The sequence below is a fragment of the Neophocaena asiaeorientalis genome, unplaced genomic scaffold (assembly GCF_003031525.2).
Source record: "Neophocaena asiaeorientalis asiaeorientalis breed wild unplaced genomic scaffold, Neophocaena_asiaeorientalis_V1.1 scaffold64, whole genome shotgun sequence".
Taxonomy (NCBI): Eukaryota; Metazoa; Chordata; class Mammalia; order Artiodactyla; family Phocoenidae; genus Neophocaena; species Neophocaena asiaeorientalis.
In genome coordinates, this window is record NW_020185334.1 from 2,831,409 (window position 1) to 2,855,525 (window position 24,117).

At 43.6% G+C, this 24,117-nt stretch overlaps 1 protein-coding gene across 2 annotated transcripts in view; it reads right to left on the reverse strand.

Annotated features, from left to right (window-relative positions):
• The window catches only part of SPTLC3 (serine palmitoyltransferase long chain base subunit 3), a 124,937-nt gene that overhangs the window by 40,378 nt on the left and 60,442 nt on the right, over positions 1-24,117 (reverse strand). For both annotated transcript variants that reach the window (XM_024735438.1, XM_024735439.1), the window contains exons 8-9: positions 12,484-12,589; positions 3,209-3,428 (exon numbers count right to left, since the gene is read on the reverse strand). In XM_024735438.1, the coding sequence (XP_024591206.1) occupies positions 3,209-3,428; positions 12,484-12,589 (326 nt within the window). The remainder of the gene's footprint in view (positions 1-3,208; positions 3,429-12,483; positions 12,590-24,117) is intronic.

The window sequence follows — 24,117 nt, forward strand, 5'->3', positions numbered from 1 at the left end:
GGAGATGAATTTGTCGGACATTTTGTTACCGGAAGGCTGAAGTGAGGACAAAAAAAAATCTCTACTCTCTGTAGTCGTATCTTAGCACCAAACCAATTTTTCTTTTGTGTGTTTCCGAATATTTTTTCTTACGTGACGCATCTGCCTTCACCTGCTCCCTAAAGATTTCTAGAGCCTCCTAGAAACTATTACTAGGAATATAGTTCCTGTACCACTAACACTGACCTTGACATCTAAAAAGAGAGTTAAGAGCTAGACAGTTTTATAGTTTTCTAGATTTTTTGGACTCCAGTAATTATTTTGAAATCTCAAGATTTACTAGGAAGCCCATGAGCAGAGTGAACTTGAAATTATTAAGATTTCAGAAAAATATAAAGTCCTAGTGTGTGCACTTTAACATTTTTTTATGGTTAATTTTGTTGCTTTTGTAGTATTTAGTATCTAGAATGCTGGATATACTTTAAAATACCCAGAAAAAATATGTATGATGAAACTCTGAACTCAAATTATTTAAACAGATACTAGAAAGGTTATTTTTTCAAACAAATCTGTAGCATTTGCCCAACCCTATGTCCTATCAATTAAAAAGCATAGTTTAAAACAAACTGAAAGTGAAAATTCTTCAAAGTCCAGGGGCGTAAAAACTATGATTTAAATGGAAACTATACATAATATAAAATTAACTTAATTTAACAAATTAAATGCACAGAGGACCAGATGCATAAGTTCCATTAACTCATGGGCTCATTAGGCTAGAAGGAAACCACAGTTTATCTGGGTTTATCACAGTCTCACCGAAACGATTCCAGACAGGTGTTTACCTGACTGAGTTTTAAATCATCAGGGAACGGCCCACGCAGACACTTTCTCAAGTGACCTCCTATCTCCTGCTCACCCTCCACATCTTGAAAACTACCCTGTGTTTTCTAGGTTTTGCATCTTGCTGTTTCAGGACAGTAGGTCTCTGCATGGGTCAGCCAAACACTCTCTAATTCTTGCTGCCACCTAGTGGTAAATTCAGAGACTGCAGAGGATTTGTGGAGGGAGGAGGGGGAAGGGGAGGGAGAGCGAGAGGGGAAGGTGAAGGGGAGGGCGGGGAGGGGGAGAGGGGAAAGGGGGAAATGATGAAGCCCTCTGGGTCTAAGTATGAACAAAATGAGGTTTTTTTAAAGAGCAAAAAATGATCTACATACTTTTATCTCCCTCTTGATTAATGTAAATACTAAATAATTTTCACAATTGCTCAGTATCTACCCCAAATCAATAGAAGTTACATAGACAAGAGCAAATACACTTTTAAAATAGTCCACCTGACCTTAGGATGGAGAGTATGTGAGAGAACCATACTGAGCTGGTCCTAAAGGGGCCGTCAGGAGCCTTTGTTTAAAGCGGGTATCACTTGAAGGAACTCTAAGGTGGACATACATGATGACAGCTACCAAGTTTGACAACATTTCAAGGATCCACTCGCTTCAGTTTATTCAGGTGCCTTTGGTTCAGGAAACAGAGTTACGCTTGGTTAAAAATTCTGTAGCTCAGAACTTCTGCTAAAGTAATCACAAAGCCGAGTAGCCTGAGTCGGGGGCGTGCCTACTTTGAGACCCTCTGATCCCATTGCTTTGACAGTCGGGAAACGGAAAGTTTAACCTCTCACCAGATTTAGCTGAGTTTTGTAAGATCCTGGGCATTCCCTATGTTTTTAGCATCACCCAGCGAATTCCCACAGACCAGTGGAAGGACGCTGAACAACAATGCTTTGAGCTCGGAAGCAAGTGATGCTTCTTGAAGGGTAAAGACCACTAAAAGCTCTGGACGTTTTAAGCATTTGCGCATCTCATGGCAGGGTCAGTGGCCGTAATAAAATCTGTTGTTCTAAATCATGGGCTTTCCACAACCAGACTGTTTTCGCCGTACTCTCTGGTTTTGTCTAACTGGTTTACCAGGAGTCTGAACTCCTGTTCCTGCTGGGGACAATGAGTGAAGAATCAGGAATTTTATAGAAGCCATCGAGACACCGGCATGCACTGCTTTTGAGCCTTCTTTGCCCTCCTGGCTGGAGCCAGCTACACTATCACAGTCTCTCTGGGACAGGTGTAGGCCTGGGGGAGACAGCTATCAGGATTTGGATTAGACTGTCCTTTAAAGGAGCAGATTAACTGGCTCTCTGAGCCCTGAAACCCAGGGGTTTTTTTTGTTTTGTTTTTGTTTTTGCAGTGTGTGGGCCTCTCACTGTTGTGGCCTCTCCCGTTGCAGAGCACAGGCTCCGTCGCGCGCAGGCCCAGCGGCCGTGGCTCACGGGCCCAGCCGCTCCGCGGCATGTGGGATCTTCCCGGACCAGGTCACGAACCCGTGTCCCCTGCATCGGCAGGCGGACTCTCAACCACTGCGCCACCTGGGAAGCCCTGAAACCCAGGTTTTAATATTTCATTTTCTTTCTCTCCACCCCTTCCCTCTTCTTTTAAAATCCTTTCAAGCATTTGTTTTATTTTAGCAACCCCCTTGGTGACATTGGCAGTAGAATGACAGGGATAACACTTAACAGTCTGATTCCTTCAGATCAGAATCTTAATTCACCTAGATAAGGTATCAAAGGATGACAAGATTTGACCCATGGCTTATCCAAAATTGTGGAAGAGAATTAGTTTGCAGAGAAAATCTCTAAAAAAGACATTTCCAATCTTGCTACTATTTTGATTAAAACTCTGAAAACCCACAACTTGTAGCACAGGGTCAGTGTCCTGAGCATCTGACCTCTGCTCACTGTTTCTACCACCCACCTTGCATTTTTCACGCCACAAAACCCAAATGACTTACTGTTCTGCAGCATCACTTCTGTGGCTTGTTAGCCATCATTCCCTCTTCCTGAAATATAAACCCCGCTGCCCCATCCTTTGTCTACAAGACTGACATTCATTCTAAGACTTCTTAGGTACTGCCCTTTCCTTTGTACTGTCTTTGCCTGTGTGCACAGCCGGTGTTGTCTTTTTATGGTCATGTGATTACTCATCACATGCTCCTCTGCGCTATCAGAGAATGAGCTCCTTGACCTTCTGGGCCTGCCATGGCTGTGAACACACCGTGGCAAGGCTGCCCTCAGCAGTCAAGTGTGTTGGACTGAACTGAAGCTCTCAGGGAAATCAGAAGACCCCGCAGACTACCTTCCGAGGGCATTCAGGTTTTAAACAGACACAAGGGATCTGTCTCTTACCTTCCTTCCAGCTATGTAACCTCCCGAGGCGCCAAAGCTTTTGGTGAATGTGCCCATAAATACATCAATATCTCTGGGGTCCATTGCAAAGTACTCCATCACACCGCGGCCGGTCTGGCCCACGGACCCAATACTGTGAGCTTCATCTACGTAGAGGTAAGCCTTGTATTTCTTCTTTAGAGCCACGATCTGGGATAGACGCGCGATGGAACCTTCCATGCTAGGGCAGAAGGAGAAATGCTCATCACCCGTGTGTACCCTCCAGGGAAACTCCGTGTCACTCTCCCTTTCAGTACTTCTCAGACAGTCTGCCCTGACACCAGATGGGGATGGCAGAGACATGCTATTCCTTTCTTCTGAAGGCATATTTTATTTGGTGGAGACAAACCTCTCAATCTTGTAAGGCTGCTCTGGCATTATTTCACTTGGGGAAAAAAAATAATTTACATTCAGTGGATTTAAGTGCTTAGAGTTGTTATAGCTAATTCCCAAGTAAACAGCTCACTGCATTGTTGATCAATTTATCAATATTAGTAAAGCCGACTAGCATAACTAGACTGACCATGTTGGATTCTAGGTATTTTGCTAGTTTTAATTAAATTGCTCTATGTTGATGTATCTTCATCAGCCTGCTACTGTCTACTTGGTCAGTTCCCTCTGACCTAAGCTCAGTGCTTGAACTGCCAAAGATTAAAAGAAGGAATTAAAAACACACAAAAGAACTTTAAGACATCATAAATTTATTAAAGCATGGGAGAAAGTCCTTAGGGTCTCCTGTTCAGTCCTCACTGAACTCAAAGGCTTATTAGAGGATTCTGGTGGTGTCCCTTCTTTTCCTTTAGGGCAATGGTTCTCAATCTTGAGTGAGCATCAGAGTCCCTTGAATGGTTTGTTACAACACAGATTGCTGGGTCCCACCCACAGAGTTTCTGACTTAATAGGTCTGGGATGGGCTTCGACTTTGCATTTCTGCCAAGCTCCTGGGAGATTCTCCTACTGCTAGCTGGCAACAGCACTCTGAGAACCACCGCTATAGATCAACTTTTGTTGCCTAAGTGCTTAATTTTTCATGGTATTATTGTAATTTTAAATTTACATGGTATTTTAAATTGCAAAAACACTTCTCTTCCGCCAGCAAAGGGAAAGACAGGAAGTAAATAAGCAAGTGAAATGAACATTGATATTTACATGGCACCTCTTGGAACCCAATGGATTTAGAAGAACTCTTGTCTTTAATCAGTTCTCAGAACACTTCTTAAGCTGTGTCCACAGCTCACACAGTTTTGACTGCACTGACAGGCGAGTTCTATGAAAACACACAGACTCACACCCTCACCCCCATGAAGGAGCTTGTCAAACAGTTTAAGCAACCCATCAATTTAGTTCAAGAACTAGTCAATTGACACAAACAGAGTTGACCTTCTCCCTTCTTAATTAGTTTATATATTTATTTAATGTATTAAAAAATAATTTAAGTGTTAGGTCGATTCAGTCAAAACAGTCCAGCTGTTACATAGTTACCCAGACCAACAGGTGTTGGATGCTTTTTCTTTTTTTTAAAGGACTTTATTTTTCAGAGCAGTTTTAGGTTCACAGCAAAATTGAGTAGAGGGTACAGAGATTTCCCATATACCCCCGCCTGACATATGCATACCCTCCCCCACTATCAACATCACCCACCGAAGTGGTACATTTGTTTCAACTGATTAACCTACATTGGTGCATCACCATCTAAAGCCCATAGTTTATATTAGGGTACACTCTTGGCCTTGTATGTGAAACCAAGCAGGACCCTGTGGGGCTCCTGGGCACAAAAGCCTTCTGTCCCCTGTTTCTTATTTGTAGGAAATAGGTTTCAGCTTTCATGACCTACCCTGAGTTCCAGAGGGCAGGTTCAAACAGTTGCTAATCAGGGAAGAGAGGGGATGCAGAGACAATGGAAGAGCAGTCAAGAAACAATAGTGCGGCCTTGGGTCAGGGTCCTGGTTCTGCCTCAAGGGATACGCATAACAATATCTTCGAGCTCTTCTCATATTTACCCATTTGCCAACTGAAGGACATTTTGGTTGCTTCCAAGTTTTGGCAGAACTAAAACCCCCAACAAATGGAAGATGTTAACTACTTGATGAAGCGCTCTTCATTCAAGAGAGGTCAGTTTGATAACCTCCAGAACCACAGAAGCTCATCAAAAGACCACCAAAGGCCAGATTAAAGGAATGCAGGCCCTGCATACACCCTGAGCCTTATCAGCAGCTCCATCCTTGAACCATTGTTATAAAGCTCCTCACCAAATCCCCCCAGGTTGGGACACACAGTTTTGAGAGCATTAGCCCCTGTGTCCCCCTTTGTCTGGCAAAGCAATAATGTTATTCTTTTCTACTTCACCCAAAACTCTGTCTCCAAGATTTGATTTGGTATTGGCGCACAGAGGCTGAGTTTTGGCATCATACATTCTATGGGTTTGGACGAATGCATAATGACACGTATCCATCATTATAACATCACACAAACTACTTTCACTGCCCTAAAAATCCACTGTGCTTACCTACTTATCCCTCTCCACACCCAACCCATGGCAACCAGGGATCTTTTTGCTGTTTCTATAGTAATGCCTTTCCCAGAACATTATGTAGCTAGAATCATACACTATGTAACGTTTTCAGATTGGCTTCTTTCACTCAACAATATGCATTTAAGTTTCCTCCACATCTTTTCATTGGCTCCACAGATCATTTCTTTTTAGTGCTGAATAAAATTCTATTGGCTGGATGGACCACAGTTTATTTAGCCATTTGCCAACTGAAGGACATTTTGGTGGCTTCCAAGTTTGGGCAATTATAAATAAAGATGCTACAAACATCTGTGTGCAGGGTTTTGAGTGGACACAAGTTTTCAACTCCTTTGGGTAAATACCGAGGAGCATGGTTGCTGGATTGTATGGTCAGAGCATGCTTGTAAGAAACCACCAATCCGTCATCAAAAGTGGCTGGACCATTTTGCATTCCCACCAGCAGTGAATGAGAGCTCTGTGTTACTGCACATTCTCGCCAGCGTTTACTGTTGTCAGTGTCCCAGATTGTGAACTTCTAACAAGTGTGTAGTGGTATCTCATTGTTTTAATTTGTATTTTCCCTGATGGCATATGATGCGGAGCATCTTTTCACGTGCTTATCTCCGTCTGTAAATCTTTGGTGAGGTATCTGTTAAGGTCCTTGGCCCATTTTTTTTTTTTTTTTTGCGGTACGCGGGCCTCTCACTGCTGTGGCCTCTCCCATTGCGGAGCACAGGCTCCGGACGCGCAGGCCCAGCAGCCATGGCTCACAGGCCCAGCCGCTCCACAGCATGTGGTATCTTCCCGGACCGGGACACGAACCCGCGTCCCCAGCATCGGCAGGCGGACTCTCAACCACTGCGCCACCAGGGAAGCCCCCTTGGCCCATTTTTGAACCCGGTTGTTTGTTTTCTTATTGTTGAGCTCTAAGAGTGTTTTGTATCTTTTAGATAATGATGCCTTATCAAATGTACCTTTTGCAAATATTTTCTCCCAGTCTGTGGCGTGTCTTTCTAATGCTCTTGGCGTTCTCTTGCAGAGAAAAAGTTCTTAATTTTAATGAAGTCCAGCTTATTACACTTGTGCTTTTCACAAGGTCATTCTGAAAGGCTGTTTTTAGGTTTTAATGACACGAAGACCAAATAGAGTCATCTTCTCTTACAGAAGTTTGCAAGTTAATTCCAGTATTTTCTTAGAGTAATCGCTTGTGAAAGTTGTTTCCATTGACGGGGAGGAGGTCCAGCCGGCTGACTGCCTAAGCTGAGATGGTAGCCACACCACTTACTAACTGAGGACTTGGGCAACTTATTTGCTGTTCACTGCCTCAGTCTCCTCGGATATAAAGTAAGCATGATGATGGCACACTGCTCATAAGGCCCTTATCAGAATGACTAGAAATAATATTTGTAAAGTGTCTGACGTATAACGAGCACCCATTGGGTTGTTCTTGTTCTCAGGTGGAGCTTAGGAGGAAATGGTAGCAACGAGGCCTAATTTGAGAAATTGGGAGCCCTTGACAATGCTCTGTGTTGAATTTTCCAGGAAGAAAGCATATGGCTGTCATACATAATAAATGGCTGTATGCCCTCAAAATTCTAGAATCTTCTCATCTTTTAAAATGTTCTAAATTGGTAACACAAACATGCTAAAAGCCTGACATGTCACAAATAGCCATTCTTTGTTCTGGAACTGAGTTTGGCAGGAACCGGAGTTAATGTTGAACAGTTTGCAGACACTCCGGGCAGCTAATTAGCCATCTTTGCTTGGGCCGATCTAGCTGATGTTAGGACCCTGCTCACCTGGTTTATATTTCTTCCTCGAAGATTAATGACTCCACAATACTGCTGATTTCAGGAGTTAATGTAGGGCACACATGAGTCCTAGAGGGAATTCAGTTTTCATGAAGAACTATATTTACCCACACTAAGTTTTCATTCTCTCAATGTGACCAAATTTGAATTGAACCTTTCCCTGTAGTGAGATATTGGGTTTGGTGTTTACATGAAAAGGCTATCTATGTTATTGCTGCAAATTGCTGTCAAAGAACACTGCCAGAAACGATTTTTAAAAAACCCAAACAAACCTGAGAACAGTGTTTTATTCTTTCTTCCTGAGTGGAAGGTTGTGTTTTCTTTTGACTTGAATAGAAAAAAAAAAAAAAACAACTAAAATACAACTGTAGGTAAAGATAATTCCACCAATTAATGTGAAGTTCTGTGCAGGGAGTTGAATGATTTTTAAACCAGCAAGTCAGTGAATAATTTCTTTATATCTTTTCTATTACATAATGTATTAGCTGAGTAACAAGACTACTTTTTGAAATCTCCCTCTCACCACCTTCTCCTCCACCTATAAACCATATTACCCACTGGCAGGATTGGGATTTAAACCACTGGTTTGCCAACTTACATGGTGGAAAAATCTCCTTGGTGGGCCCTGAGTACAATCCAAGGGGAGAAAGGAAGGTGGAAAGAAAGGGGAAAAAAGGAACTGAGCTTAATTAAAAATAAAGTACTGTTTTCTTTTTCTTTGTCTTTGTTTAAACCACAGAGGTATAGGTGAGAGTTTACCACTGAAGATCTCAGCCCTTAAACTTACATTATTTTGGACAGGAGAATGGCTTACATTCTTAGAGGAAATGGCATTCTGAGATTTCAACATTTGTTTATATGTGTATTTTTGGAAAAGGTTGGATAGTATTTCATGTTTAATTTTATTTTGAAAGTTTGGGCTCCAGCTATGCTAGTTTATACCCCCAGTTATTTGGAACCTCTCTGCCCATCTCTGGTGTATTTTTGAATAATTTTGAGATTTTTTTGACCACCATGAATCAACCACTAGGCTTCTCAGAGACACAAAACTAGAAGACTGTGACTTTAAAACAATACTTAAAAGAAAATGCAGGTGAGAACACTAAAATAATACTATTGTACTTCTAAACCCCAAATTATGGAATCATGGAACTCTACACTTCAAGTTTCAATCTCCCGATTTTACCGATGAAGAAACCGAGCCCTAGACAGGTTGATGCTGGAAGTCAGATGGATGACCTTGCATTTTCCACATTCACTTCATTGAATGTGGACACATGGGCTGATTCTTCTGTTTACATTGGGCCTCTGTCCCAGCAGGGCCACCTGGTTTGAATCCCAGCTCTGATTTATCTCAGTTATCTGCCCAGGGGCAAGTTATCTAGGTCTTGGAACCCGAGTTTCTTCATCCTCACAATAAACTTAGGAGAACTGGAGGCGCTTACTCAAAATAGCACATGTGAAATGTTTAGCAATAACACATGATAAATGTGAACCCTGTCCTCTGACACCCATCCTTCAGGAGTCAAACAGCTTTGGCATGCAGATGGCCTATTGCTTTCTGAGTTGCAACTTCCTCAACTGAAAATAAATTTAATGATGAAGACAGCTACCCTTGGTTGTGGGTTTACTATGCGCTGGGCTTCTCGAAGCACTAGCTTATGTGATCTCATTTAATTCTTACAAAAGAACCCTATGAAGGGCACATAGTTATAGGCAGCAACACAGGATCTACACCCATGTCCCAGGCCTCCCTCCAAATCCTGACTCCCTTATAGTCTGTATATAAATATTAATACATACATGATCTATGGATGATGATATTATTATTGCTACCATTATTATTATTATCATAACTGCTTTTGTGGAGTTTACTGACTTCTTGGATTTGGTATCTAGCCTTTTCTACCTTGATACCTACTTGAAACTGTCTGATTTGGCTGACTGCTCTTTTTTGGAGTTTTGAAGAAATTGATTTATGGGAGCTGTCTGTGGTAGGGAGACTTTGCCCATGGGGGCAAACCACAGCCAGAGATAAGAAAGATCTGGGAGTGACACTCTAAGGAGGTTTTGTGTGAATTCTAACAAGGTATACATCCATAATACATCTCTGGAAAGTAAAAGTACATTTGTGAACTACTGGTTTCACATGCGTAACCCTGGCCTTTTGGAAAATCTTGTGGAAAATAATTTCATTTTCTGGTGAGAGCAGCAAATGAGAACATCCATATGTTCCAGAACTCTACTCTAGGCTAGTCTTATTTTACGGATGAGGAAACTGAGGTCCCAGGAGGTACTGAGGCCTGTTTAAGAAGGGTCCTGTTTCCTATCTATGAATGAGTGCCTTTAGGTCACAGTCTCATTTAAAGACAAGATTCCTGCGCAGGTGAGAAAAAAGGAACATCTCTGAGAAGGCAAGTCCATGGACAGTGGAGACTTCTCCCTGTATACATGTCAGGTTGATGGAGCTGCTGTGGTAGATTGCCTCCAAAGATGGTTGCCTGTAAGTCTTCCCCTCCCTGTATACACAAGCCAATCCTTCCATCAAGAGGTGGGGTCTGTTTCTCCTCCCCTTGAATCCGGGCTAGACTGGCGTCATGCTTTGACCAATAGAATATGGCATAGTGATGTTGTACCAGTTCTGGGCCCAGCCCTTAACAGGCTGGCAACTTCCGCTTTCATTCTCTTGGAAGCCAGCCACCATGTTGTGAGGAAGCTCTAGCTAGACTGCTGAACGAGAAAAATCTACATATAGAGAAAGCACCCCAGAGAAGAGGAGGGCATAAGGCACCTCAGTCAACAGCCAGTACCAAGAGCCCACACGTGTGAGTGAGGTCATTTTGGATGTTCCAGACCCAGCCAAACACCCCATAGAAAGCAGCCACATGAATGACCCCAACCAATGTCACATGGAGCAGAGCTGCCCAGTTGGTCCAGACAACCCACAGTAGCGTGGGAAATAATAACTCATTGCTGTGTAAGCCATCGTGCTTTGAGGTGGCTCGTTTCACAGCAGTAGGTCACTGGGCAGTCACCATTGCTAGTGAACCCTAAGCTGTGGTTTGTTGCCACCCTGTTTTGGAGCTGAAGTCCACACCTGGCTCCCCTATCCTCCTGATATCATGGTAGGACCCAGGCCCAACACAGCCATTAGCAGAGGGGTTTCTTTGTGTAACTGATGGGAATATTTGACAGTGAAACGCTGGTGGTCCACTTAATTTCAGCCATGATCAAAGTACTTAGAACACAACTTCTCTTTAGTGAAGCCAAGTTCTGTTTATTTGCAGTTGGGTTCTGTTTACTCTGGTTAAAGGAGATGCCGGTCTGCTCTCCCTCCGCTGATCTGTGCTCCCACCAGTCCAGGCTTGATTGACAGGTGTTTAGATAAGTTCTCCCCTCCCAAGCTGGCATCTGGCACAAATCACACAGGGAGAAAGACCCGTGCTTGAGGCTATGACAGCCCAGAGTCAAGATGAGATTATTTCCTAAAAGTAGCAAGTTCAGGGCCAGTGAGTGGTTACATTACTCTGCAGCAGGGTTTCCCAAACTCGGCACTGTTGACATTTTGAGCCAGATAATTCTCGGTTGCAGGGCACTATCCTGTGCATTGCAGGAGGCTTAGCAGCATCCCTGGCCTCTGCCCACCAGATGCCAGGATGCCAGCAGTACTTTACTGCAGTTGTGACAACTGAAAATCGCCAGATGTGCTTGTGTGGTGCCCCCAGGGACGGATTCCATTAGCTGCAGAAAAAAAGGCTGCTCTTTATCTCAAGCCTCCTTTGCAGCCACGCTTCCCCTTGTTGGGAATTTAAGCCCTCACGCCCTTCCTTTTTTTTTTTTCTTTTTTTTTACTGTACGCGGGCCTCTCACTGTTGCGGCCTCTCCCGCTGCGGAGCACAGGCTCCGGACGCGCAGGCTTAGTGGCCATGGCTCATGGGCCCAGCCGCTCTGTGGCATGTGAGAGCTTCCCGGACCGGGGCACGAATCCGTGTCCCCTGCATCGGCAGGCGGACTCTCAATCACTGCGCCACCAGGGAAGCCCCATTCCCTTCCTTTTAATCTTGTTCACTTTCCCATAATTAACCCATAGGAAACATTGCTGTTGCTTCTTCTAACATTAAGATTGAGAATTGATTTAGGAATGAGTAACTCTGAAGTAATGTTTCCTTGACTCATGGACTAGGGCATCCAACAGAAGACAAACTTGGGAGCAGTTTCTACCTTAGTAACGATCATCAATTCAGACATAGAATGAAGCAAATTCAATCACAACCAGCAATATGAAAGTGCAGCTCTGACTGGCTTAGTGGGTGTTTTGTCTGCTCAGCCTACGAGCTGTGGGAAGACAGCATGCCTTCAGATGCTAAGACCGTCTCCCCCTCTTCCCAGCTCTGCATCAAGAATTGTACTCCAGGTTAGCCTTACCTTGAAGAAAATGTGCAAGCTTTTTGTAGTCTGATGCTAACAATTGGTCAAGTTCAGCAAACCTGGACTCTGGGTGCACTATTGAGTTAGGGGCAGCTGGGTGCCCACCAGCAGTATCTACTTTCCTGCCTTTGTCATAAAGGCAAAGAGTGTTCTGAGGTTGAATAACCCATCCCCTAAAAGCCTTTGAAACTGTGGGGCAGCCAAAAGTAGTGGAATCAATACAAGTTAGCAATGCTCTGTCAGGACGTTTCTGAAGACACCTTCTTAAGTACGCCAGCCTCCAGGGTGCTCCGCCATATGTATGGTCATTGAAAAGACAGGTGACCCAAGACCTGATGGTTCACATGGATAGCTCTGACTCAGGTCCCTTCATAACACCTATATCTAACTCATTTTTCCATTTAACTAGGAGAGGTCAGCCTTGCCCCATCTGTCAGCTCGCTGTGGGCCTCAGTGTGTGAATAGGTCTCCGGTTATTTACATACCTGTAGATGCCCTCCACTAGGATGAGAATCTTTTTCCAGGCTCTGCGGGTTCGAGGCTGGCCGTAGATTACAGCATCTCTCAGGAGCTTCTCTAGGCTTTGCATGTCTTTAAATAATACACACAAAAAAATTGAGTCATGAGAGGGCTTTTCTTTTCCTCCTTCATTTTCTTTTTGGAGAAGGCAGCAGATATTTTAGGCTCAGGCTCTGACCCAAACTTTCAGAGAGCAAAGTCGAAGTCAGAGAACACCTTGGGGGACAGACAAGTCTAGTTTTTAGTAAAAGTTAACTCCGACAAGCTGAGTAGTCAGGTTTGTAAAGCCAGCAGAATAAACCTCTAGTGGGAGCACATAGTTTCACAGGCTCTTCAAAGGCTGTCCTCACCTGCCTTAGCAGAGACTACAGCTTTATATTAAGTGCATTTCTTAAACTTAAGCTTTGTTGCCAGGTGAAAATTAGCCCTGAGGGATATCATTAACTAACACTCACCAATCGATGGTTTAGCCACCAGCATGGTAGAGTTTAGCTGGTTTTGCACAGAACGGCAGCATTTTGGGCTGGCAGGGGTCTCACTGCCTAAGTTTTGGGAGGTGGGTAAATGGATGTGGTGTGGGGGCCATGTTCTGGTACAAAGCAGTTCTGGTTTCTTTCAAAACTTTAAGAAACTTTTGAAAGGGGGAATCATCATTTGGGGAACCAGTAAAAATGTAGATTCCTTGTCTCACTCCTAGAGATTCTGGACCAGTTCGTGTGGAATGGGGTCCACAAGGGTTCATGTTTGGGGTCTTGGCACTCCTGGCTCCATCACTCAAAGCCAGACCTATATTTTTAGCTACATAACTGTTTTCCAACCACATTTTAGACAAAACCATGGGTACCTCAAAATAAGCATTTCCAAGATAGAACTTGTGGCAGATGGCATCATTGGCCCCAATTCCTACACTCCCCTAATTTGAGTCCTTTGACAGGCGACCTCAGAGCCCTCCCACTAAAGGAATGGAAGATGTTTCCCTGCCTCTGGCTTGGGTTCAGCCAAGTGACATGCTTTGGCTAACAGAATCCAGGGAAGAGATAGCAGGTTGGTTCCGCGCCTCAGCCTTAAGAGGCCTTACACGTTTCTGCTTTTCCTCTTGTGCTTCTACCAGTAACATGAAAAGAACACTCCCAGGCTAGTCCACAGGTCCTGGGAGGGCCCCAGGAGAGGCTGAGAGACAAGTAGGGCACAGTTAGCCCAGCCCACTTGCAGTCATGAGTAAGAAATAAGTGATATTTGTTGGATGCTACTGGGGTTTCGAGGTTGTTTGTTATGGGACTAGCTAAAGAACGCAGTCTCCAAAGGCCGTTCCTGCTCTAGTCCCTGGCTATCTTCCTCATATGGTTTCTCAGTATTCCCCAGCACACAGCCTCCCATCTCTCTTACATGCTTCCCCGCTCTTGTCTGTCTGGAGAACCTCCACCCACCACGCAAGCCTCCACTCAAACTCTTTTGGCCAATAGAACAGATTTTCTTTCTTCTTTGTGTCCTTGATGACTCATCTATTCTGGATTTAAGCACTCATCACACTGCTCATTACTTGAGTTCATGTCTCTTCTCCAGGGAAGGCAGGGACCTTATCTTATTCATCCTTTTAGCCCTAGTCCTAATGCACAGTGCTAGAGTTAAAGTGATATATGATAGCTGAATCGCTTGTCTTTTCATGGAAAAGATTGTAGACCAGGAAACAGGAAAGGGAATGACACTTTGGGATCTAAATAGGAATTATGACAAAGGATAATTGCCTCATGCCTGCAGTAATATTTCTTTAATTAACTGTGTTTTTAGCTTTTTTAAAAACATCTTTATTGGAGTATAATTGCTTTACAAAGGTGTGTTAGTTTCTTCTGTATAACAAAGTGAATCAGCTATACATATACATATATCCCCATATCTCCTCCCTCTTGCGTCTTCCTCCCACCCTCCCTATCCCATCCCTCTAGGTTAAAGACAGGCAGATAAATCTTCTGAGTCTTCACGTAAGATGTAGTGTTGTTTTAGTGTCACTACATCACTGACCACTAGATGGCAGCCAAGGAAACAGAAAGCAGCTTTCTTATTTTGAGAATTTCAGGGATAACAAACGTTCATCTTTAGACCTTTTGCTTTCGGCTGGGTTCCTAAAATGTTGAAGTATCCCATGTGATTGGGGGAAGCAGCTCCCTTTTCTATAATCCACCGCAGACCTGTTAGTCTCTGAAGGAAATAAAGAGCTGATGAATATAAGTATACCTGTTTACAGTTTTTCCTTCTGGGACTTGGAATTTACAAGTTTTTATACAGAAATGGCACATGGTGAGTGTGACTCCGATGCCATAGTAATAAAAGCAAACCCAGACTCCAGAGAGTGGGCACAGAGGGAGCCGACCTCCACATAACAAAGGCCGCATACGACAAAGCCACAGCAGCCAACATCGTTCTCAATGGTGAAACACTGAAAGCATTTCCTCTAAGATCAGGAACAAGACAAGGATGTCCACACTCACCACTATTATTCAACATAGATTTGGAAGTCCTAGCCATGGCAATCAGAGAAGAAAAAGAAATAAAAGGAATACAAATTGGAAAAGAAGAAGTAAAATTGTCGCTGTTTGCAGATGACATGATACTATACATAGAGAATCCTAAAGATGCCACCAGAAAACTACCAGAACTAAGCAATGAATGTGGTAAAGTTGCAGGATACAAAATCAATGCACAGAAATCTCTTGCATTCCTATACACTAATGGTGAAAAATCTGAAAGAGAAATTAAGGAAACACTACCATTTACCATTGCAACAAAAAGAATACAATACCTAGGAATAAACCTACCTAAGGAGACAAAAGACCTGTATTCAGAAAACTATAAGACACTGATGAAAGAAATCAAAGGTGACACAAACAGATGGAGAGATATACCATGTTCTTGGATTGGAAGAATTGGTATTGTGAAAATGACTCTACTACCCAAAGCAATCTACAGATTCAATGCAATCCCTATCAAATTACCAATGGCATTTTTTACAGAACTAGAACAAAAAATCTTAAAATTTGTATGGAAACACAAAAGACCTCGAATAGCCAAAGCAATCTTGAGAGAAAAAAACGGAGCTGGAGGGCTTCCCTGGTGGCGCAGTGGTTGAGAGTCCACCTACAAATGCAGGGGACACAGGTTCGTGCCCCGGTCTGGGAAGATCCCACATGCCACAGAGCGGCTAGGCCCGTGAGCCATGGCTGCTGAGCCTGCGCGTCCGGAGCCTGTGCTCCACAACGGGAGAGGCCACAATGGTGAGAGGCCCGCGTACCACACAAAAACAGAAAAAACAAAAAAACAAACAAAAAAACAGAGCTGGAGGAATCAGCCTCCCTGACTTCAGACTATACTACAAAGCTACAGTTATCAAGACAATATGGTACTGGCACAAAAACAGAAATATAGATCAATGGAACAGGAAGCCCAGAGATAAACCCATGTACCTATGGTCAACTAATCTATGACAAAGGAGGCAAGGATATACAATGGAGAAAAGGCAGTCTCTTCAATAAGTGGTGCTGGGAAAACTGGACAGCTACATGTAAAAGAATGAAATTAGAACACTCCCTAACACCATACACAAAAATAAACTCAAAAGCAAACCCAGTGAACTAAATTAGCAGTCACTTAAAAGTGACTATTCTAAGGTTTTTGAAAATCTATACACGCAGAGATTATTGTACTGTTTATGCAATCAAGAGCGTCACATACATGTTAGAGCCTGAGTTTGGGAGTTTAAATGAACCCCACTAAAGAGATAAATTTCTCTCCATTCTTTTAATATCAGGCAGGACAGAAAACAAGCCTGCAAAAGACCTTGATGTGTTTTTTGTATTTTGCAGATGGCAGGAACTCATCGTGTTTGTCATGAATGGAGAGTTCGATGAGGAGAAGCTTTTAGCAGAACTTCAGAAAACCCTCAGTGTCCACACACTGGGATCCTTGAGCAAAGGGAAGATCAATCAGCCATTGTTCTGCCATGGGAGACAAACTCACTAACCTCTTAGAATCACAGAAGCTAGACAGAGAAAGACATGACTTCACTCACTGTGGGATTCTGGACCCATGTTAACATCTGGTAGTTTCTGATTTTTAGGTCCTTGCTCTATAATTCTACAGTGTGTGGGTCACAGACCTATAGGATTCAGGGGATTGTGGTTTATGTTCTTGCAGGCCTTATGAGGTTCTACAGTTTCAGCAAATCACATGCTAACATCTGCAAGGGATTTTCAAATAATGATGCTTATTAAAGCACTTATACCCGCATTATGTTAATCCTCATGACACCTCTGAACGATTAGGTTTTGGTTCTTTTTTTCAGATAAGCAAACTCATGCAGAAGGTTTGTAAAACCAATAACAACCAAAAAAAAAAAAAAAAAAAAGACCCTAAGCCCAAACAAACCAGCTTCTTGCTGGAGTATACAGAAAATCCTGAGATACAGAAATTAAAAGAATACAGTTGACGCCATCAAGATGCACTCACACAGTGCTAACTGTACCATCATGTTGCAAAGTTATAATGACACACTGTGGATTTGTAATCACCACAAATTTGAGTACCAACAACGCCTTAGACATTATTCGCCACCAAGTCTGGCTCATCGAGGCGGGGTCCTTTGGTTTGTGACGGGCTGAGAGGAGGGAGCCGGCATGGTGGGTGATGAGACATGGCCTGGGGTCCACGTTCTGGCGCAAATCAGCCCTGGTTTGTCACGGGTTAGGGAATTACTAAATCCCAGGGAGAGTCCAGCTATGTGCCCAAAGCTCCAATCAGGCTTAGGTGACAATGACGTTCCGCGAGCCTGTTCCTGCACCTGTCCTTAAATTCAAAACCCTCATAATATCAGCAAGCCTCCGGGATCTGTGGAAACTACACATACAGTCCTGTGAGAAGGGAGCCCAAGTCAACAAAGAAGCCGTAACCTTCTCAGAAGGGAGGTTGGTGTAGTTCAAAAAGTGTCTTCCTAAAGATAAGAGCTAGGTCTCTGGCTTCTTTCTTACTTTCCTGTACAGCAGAAACAGTTTCTCCTGCCTCGGCTGCCTCTTTCCTCATCTCTTGTGCAACCGAGCTTTTGTTGAGACACGAGAACTTGGCCATCCCTCCGTGCCCTGCCCTGCTCTCCATCTAGGGCCCGTGTTCAGGGCTGAAGGGCAGCCTCCACTTTCCTTGTGCTGCCCAGTGTGCTTGCTGGTTCACCCTCATCGCTCAAAGCTCCAAGAAACCTGCCTCCACCTGCATTTAGATATGTCCTCTTGTTCCCTGCTCTGTGGGCTTCTTGCCAAAATCTTTTCATGCCTACACAGGATAGACAGCTACTCAACAGCTATTTCTTAAGTGGAAAGATGTTTGGATGATGAAGAAATACTACTTGTTACTCTAATTCCTTGCCCTCCCCCCATCTTTTTCCTGTTCTTCGTGTTCCTTCAGGGATAATCAGTTTCATCCTTCAATATTGAGCCCAAATGTGAACTATTAAGCAGTAGGTACTTAAACAACTGTGAATGATGATAAACTATTCTTATTTTTAAGATGGTTTGTGGGGAACTGCCCCCTTGTGTAGCCTTTGGGGGAAAACATAATCATAATGTCCAGTTCTGGCCAGCAAAGCAAATATTTCTCTCAAAGTGACATTTATAGAGTCTCCTCCATGAGATCAATGAGGGCATTTCTGATGCATTGAAAAATGGGTGCGGGACTTCCCTGGTGGCGCAGTGGACAAGACTGCACTCCCAATACAGGGGGCATGGGTTCGATCCCTGTTCAGGGAACTAAATCCCACATGCATGCCGCAACTAAGAGTTTGCATGCCACAACTAAGGAGCCCGCCTGATACAACTAAGACCCGGCACAACCAAATAAATAAATAAATATAAAAAAATGTTTTAAAAAAAGAAAGAAAAATGGGTGCCTTCAGTTTTGCAAGGCAGTCTGGATACATACTTTTGTTCAGGTCTTCTGAATGGGTCTGCAAATATGTTTGCAGGTGTCACGTGGCCTTTTGTAGGTCAAAGAAGCAAGGTGAGCTTCCTGGAAGTAGGCAAAAGGCAGCTGGGAGCAGAGGAGCTGGGCTGGGCAGAGGATGAGGTAGGTGCTAGGGGCAGGGCCTACTTACCCAGGGGAGAGGGTCATCCCAGAAACTTCTGACCTTGGGCACATGAGGTGAAGAATGGGTAGAGCCTAATGCACGGGGACAGAGTGTCCCATGAACTCAGACTCTGGGCCTGATGAAGCATGGAGGGCTCTGATCCTTAGAGAAGGGCCTGTGGGACTAGACAGAATGCTGAATAGGATCCCTGGGGAGTGGGGTCAGTGCAGGAAGGTGAGCCTTGATTCAGGGAGCCCAGGGGTCAGCACCTGGATCCTGTGTCTCAGGTCAGGGTGCAGTCAAGGGCGCCCAGTGAATGCTGGCTGCATCCGCCTAACCCAACTGCCCTGACCCGGGACAGTTGCATGGGAGATGGAGGCATCACTCTACCATCTGGGGGAGGCAGGGAATGGAAAGGAGGTCAAAGTTCATTGTGTTTAGAAATTGGAACTCTGAAGTCAGACCTCCTCTATTTAAATCCCAGCTCTGCCTCTTTCCAGCTGTCTCTAAACAAGTCACCTCACCACTTTGTGCCTCTTCCTTCATCTGTAAAAAGGGGAGAATCGGTAGGTGACCTGTTGTGAAGTTGGAGCTAAAGGAGTGAGTGCATGTGAAAGTTTCATTACAACAAGGGTTGAACACTCTTACTGTTAAAAGGTATAGGGGTAATTGCTTCATTTGTTAAACAACCTAGTTCAGGAGTCTTGAGATTGAAAATGTCGTGGCTTGTAAAGTAATCTAAGTGATGTTTATAGGTTTGACCTTCCACTCAAATGACACTCATGAGCCCTCACTCCGCAGAAGAGGTAGGGCTCAGAGTTTTCCCACAAACACTGCATCCTTTGTTCTTCTTCCTCTTGGCCTTTAAATGCCTCTAAATAGAATCCTGGTTCTTCCTCTCCACTTTTTTTCCCCCTAAACCACTCCAAATTCTTGGTGTGCTCATTCCTCTGACCTTATGGCAACTCTCCTAGCTCAAAAGACTGCTTCTCCTCTTCAAGACCAGCTCAAGAAGCCCTTTGTGACTCACTTGAGTCCAGAGATTACCTACAGCCTTGCTGCTCCAAGTACAGTCTTGTACCAGCCGCATCAGTATCGCCTGGGAGTTTGTCAGAAATGCAGGTGCTCAGGCCCCCGCCCAGAACCACCAAATCCAAGTCTGCATTTCAACAAGAGCCCCCACGGTGACTCCTTGTACCTTAAAGACTGGGAAACATTGTTCTAGGATCTACATCGTATGCATTTACCAGTAAAGTGAGCAGCTACAGGAAAAAAAATAACTCAGTTCTGATTTCCCCAAATCTCTGAAAAAAGTGGTTGACCTTTCCAGAGAGTTAAAATTTACCCAGGGTTTGAGGTCCTGGAATTCTCAGGGTGCTAATATACTCAGCCCAGAGGACATGTTTACCAATGGCCTCCGGGTACCCCACAGTGCTTGGACCCATTTCCTCAATGCACCAGAATCATGAAGGAGACCAAGCCTGTGGGTCCCTGGTTGGAGTTGATGCCTCGGCTTGTGCTGTAAAATGGCTGGAGAGTCTGTCCTGTGGTACCAATGAGTCACAAAGGCAAACTAAGGGTTGGCTATTTCCCTGAAGCTGCCCAAAGTAGAAAGTGCAAGGAGATATTCTCAGCACGTAGCCAGAGGCATTCAGAGGCCAAACTTCAGCTTCTGAGTTAAGATTCATGTTACTAACAGGATAAGGCATCATGCTAGATTGATTTTCACACAAGAACCCACAGCTCTCTGTGTTCTACATGTGGTCTGGCAGTTGCTGGACTTAGCGAGTGGGTAAGACTGCCATCCAGAGCTGTCCATGTACCTGTATCCTCTCAGCCCAGCTCCTTATTGCAGACACAGGCAATTCTTTGTCCAAGACATATTTTTCTGGCTGTGGGAGCGTACTCAGCCTGAGTCAGGACAGCCCTCAACCAACCACCAGCGGGCACTGGTGCATAAATACCCCAGTTCCCACCCCTCAGGTGGGATAACACTGAGGCATGTCTATACTGGCACCCAGAGTTTCCTAGTAAGCTTGAGCTCCAGGTGTTTACTGTGCTAACATGCTTGACAACACGCCCTTTATTGGCCGCCTCCCCTGCTCTGTCTTCATCCCCTGTTTCTCTGCCTGCGTCCTGGGATCACTTCCTAAATAAATGACTTGCCTTCACATCCATGTCTCAGGTCTGCTCCTAGGGGAAATGAACCAAGACAAGAGCAACAGACTTGGGTTTGAATTTTGACTCTCACCACCATATGTCATGCGTGTGTCCTTGGGCAGGTCATTCAATCACTTTGAGCATTGTTTTCTCTTAATAAGTAGGAATAATGAAGAGAAACAGGAATCTGGATTTTTGTTAAATTTAAACGGTTGATTCTATAAAGGGCTTAATGTAGCGCTTGGCAGCAGCGAATGTTGAATAAATGAGAGTTTGGATCTCAGTACAGTCGTCCCTTGGTATCCAGGGGGGATTGGTTTCAGGAGCCCCTGTGGACACACGAATCTGCAGACGCTCAAGTCCTTTATATAAAATGGCATAGTGTTTGCGTATAACCTACGCACAACCTCCCATATACTTTAAATCATCTCTAGGCTATTTATAACACCTAATACAATGTAAATGCTGTATAAGTAGCTGCCAGCATGCGATAAAGTTTTGCTTTTTGTAACTTTCTGGAATTCTTTTCTCAAATATTTTCCATCTGTAGTTGGTTGAATCTGGTGGATGTGGAACATGCAGAAATGGAGGGCTGACTGTAATTGTAACATTTGCAATCCAGGAAGAAATAATCCCTGGTGATAAATTCTGCTAAAACTGCACTTCTGAGTTGTCTACTTTTCCTTAGAGAGTATAGCTTTTGTGTGTTCTGATTTTGTTCAGTTCCCCATTCTGATTTTGTGGGAAATAAAGATATGATGAATAGCTTGAAGCTGTTGGTCAATCCAGGTCACATAGGATTCAAAGTTTATTATGATGGTCTGCAATGGTTTGACTACACTTCGGGTATATTTTTCGCATACAGAATGCAAAAATTCAAGGGCCCAGAATTCTGATTTATTTACTATGGCTCTAAATAACAAGTGGGTATCCTCTAGTATTGATCTACGTAAAAATAGGACCTCTTCTCCCCCCACAGTCAGGAGAGTATCCTTAAGATATAAGCAGAGGACACAGGTGGAGCAAAGTCCAGGAAAGCAGAGCAAGTGTGGTTGTATGAAATCCCATAATCCTGATGTTTAAGAACATTCCAGTTTAGGAGGCCATTCTTAAACTCCGTCTCATAAGTTATTAGCTCCTATCTGGGCCGGTTGCATGCCTCCTGCACACATAGGAAGGTAACTTTCATTTTCTGCAGATCCTTCAAAAAATCTCCACGTTATCATTTCAATCTGCATGGATATGTATTAAGGATTAAAGCATCATTGTTTACTGAGGTGTTTAGTATTATCCTGGGAATAGTAAAGCAAGAAAGAGCGCCAGCAACAACTGATGCCTTAGCTATTAGGACTCCATTTAATTATCTTCCCCTCCACATGCCATCTCACCTCCAGGACCTCTCAAGTGAGAAGTTGTTTCAAGGACCCTGGAGGTAGGCTTGCTCTCAAAGGTGGCGGTTTCTGTGGTGTAAATACAACAGCGGGGAGAGTTGTTCATGGGTAAAAGTCCTGTTGAGCACATTAGTGAGTGAGAACAAGGGATCTGTGTACCTGAGAGTGAAAGTGTATTAGTTTCTTACAGCTGCTGGAAAAAATTAACACAAACGTAGGGCTTTACGAAACACAAATTATCTTACAGTTCTGGAGGCCAAAACTCTGAAATGTGTCTTACTGGGCTAAAACCAAGTCGAGGTGCTTTCTTTTCTGGAAGCTGGGTCGGGTGGGACCCATTTCCTTGCTTTTTGCAGCTTCTAGAGGCTTCTGGCATTCATTGGCTGTGGTTTCTTTGATCTCCAAAGCCAGCAGTGGCTTGAAGTTTTTCTCACGTGGCATCACTCTGACACTCACTCTTCTGTTTCCCTTTTCCACATTTAAGGACCCTGTGATTACCCTGGACCCCGTGCAATCTCTTTATTTTAAGCTTATCTGAGTAGCAACCTGAATTCCATCTGGATCCTTCATTCCCCTTTATCACAAAATATAATATGGTCACAGGCTCTGGGGATTAAGACACAGGCATGTTGGGGGACCATTATTCTACCTCCCACAGAGAACTAAAGAGCCACAGCAGTTCATACATAACAGAGCGTCATGGATTAAATGATGGACTCTGACCCTCACTGCATGCTCTTCTTAATTGGGAAAAGCAGGATTTGTACAGACAGTGCCAGGCTTCACCACTGAGGGGCTCTATGATCTTGGACAGGTAGGTATTCAACAACCTATTTAGGCCTGAATCTCCTCACCTGTAAATGAGGACCATCCACAGGGTTAAATAAATACATAAGAGAAGGTTATTAGCTCAGCATCTGGCACAGAGTAAATTCTCAATAACTGCTATTTGCTGGTATAAAATAGCCACAGCAAACATGTATTGTAAAGATACAGATAAAAACTGTTATCTATTATCTGGGAGTATAAAGAGAGAGCATGAGGATTAAGTTACTGAATGTTTTAAGAGATGTGTAAAATTGGAAGATAAAATGAAATCCTCGAATTATAATTTCGGCAAAGGATTAAGGAATTACAATTTTGTCTGAAAATAATTTCAAACTTAACAAAAATATTTGCAAGAATAAGAATACTACAAAGCACACCCAGATACATTTTACTCAGATTCATCTATTAACACTGAATCCCATTTACTTTATCATTCTATCATCTATCTATTATCTATCTATCTACCTATCTACCTAACTATCTATCATCTATCTATCTATCATCATCATCATCTCTATAGAATTTCCAAGGGAAGACTGGTGAATGGTACAATTTGGGCTGAATTCCAAATGATAAATCCAGATAGAGAAGGTGAGATATTGCGATTTGTAATAAGAAATGATGTATTTGGTCTTCATCCACTACACTGTTCCTGGCACATAGCTCCTAAAACACTTAGAATTTCCTAGGTGCTGAAAGCTATATTGGTGTCTTTTGTTATGTTAATGAGGTGACTTTTGGAAAGCACCTAAGGATGGGGGCTGGTTGCCAGGGGAACTGAACAGTGATTAGAGGGTTGGAATTTTCAGTCTTTCCTTCCAATCTCTGGGGAGGGTTAGGGGCTGGAGATTGAGTTCAATCACCAGTGGCCAATGGCCAATGATTTAATCAATTGTGTCAATGAGACCTCCATAAGCCCTCAGAAGGATGGGGTTCAGAGAGTTTCTGGGTTGATGAAACAAACCTGGAGATTCAGGGAGAGGTTGTGGAAGCTCCTGCATGCTTTCCCACCCACCTTGCCCTGTGCATGTCTTCCATCTGGCTGTTACTGAGTTATAACCTTTTATAGTTAGCTGATAATCTAGTAAGTAAACTGGTTTCCTGAGTTTTGTGAGCTG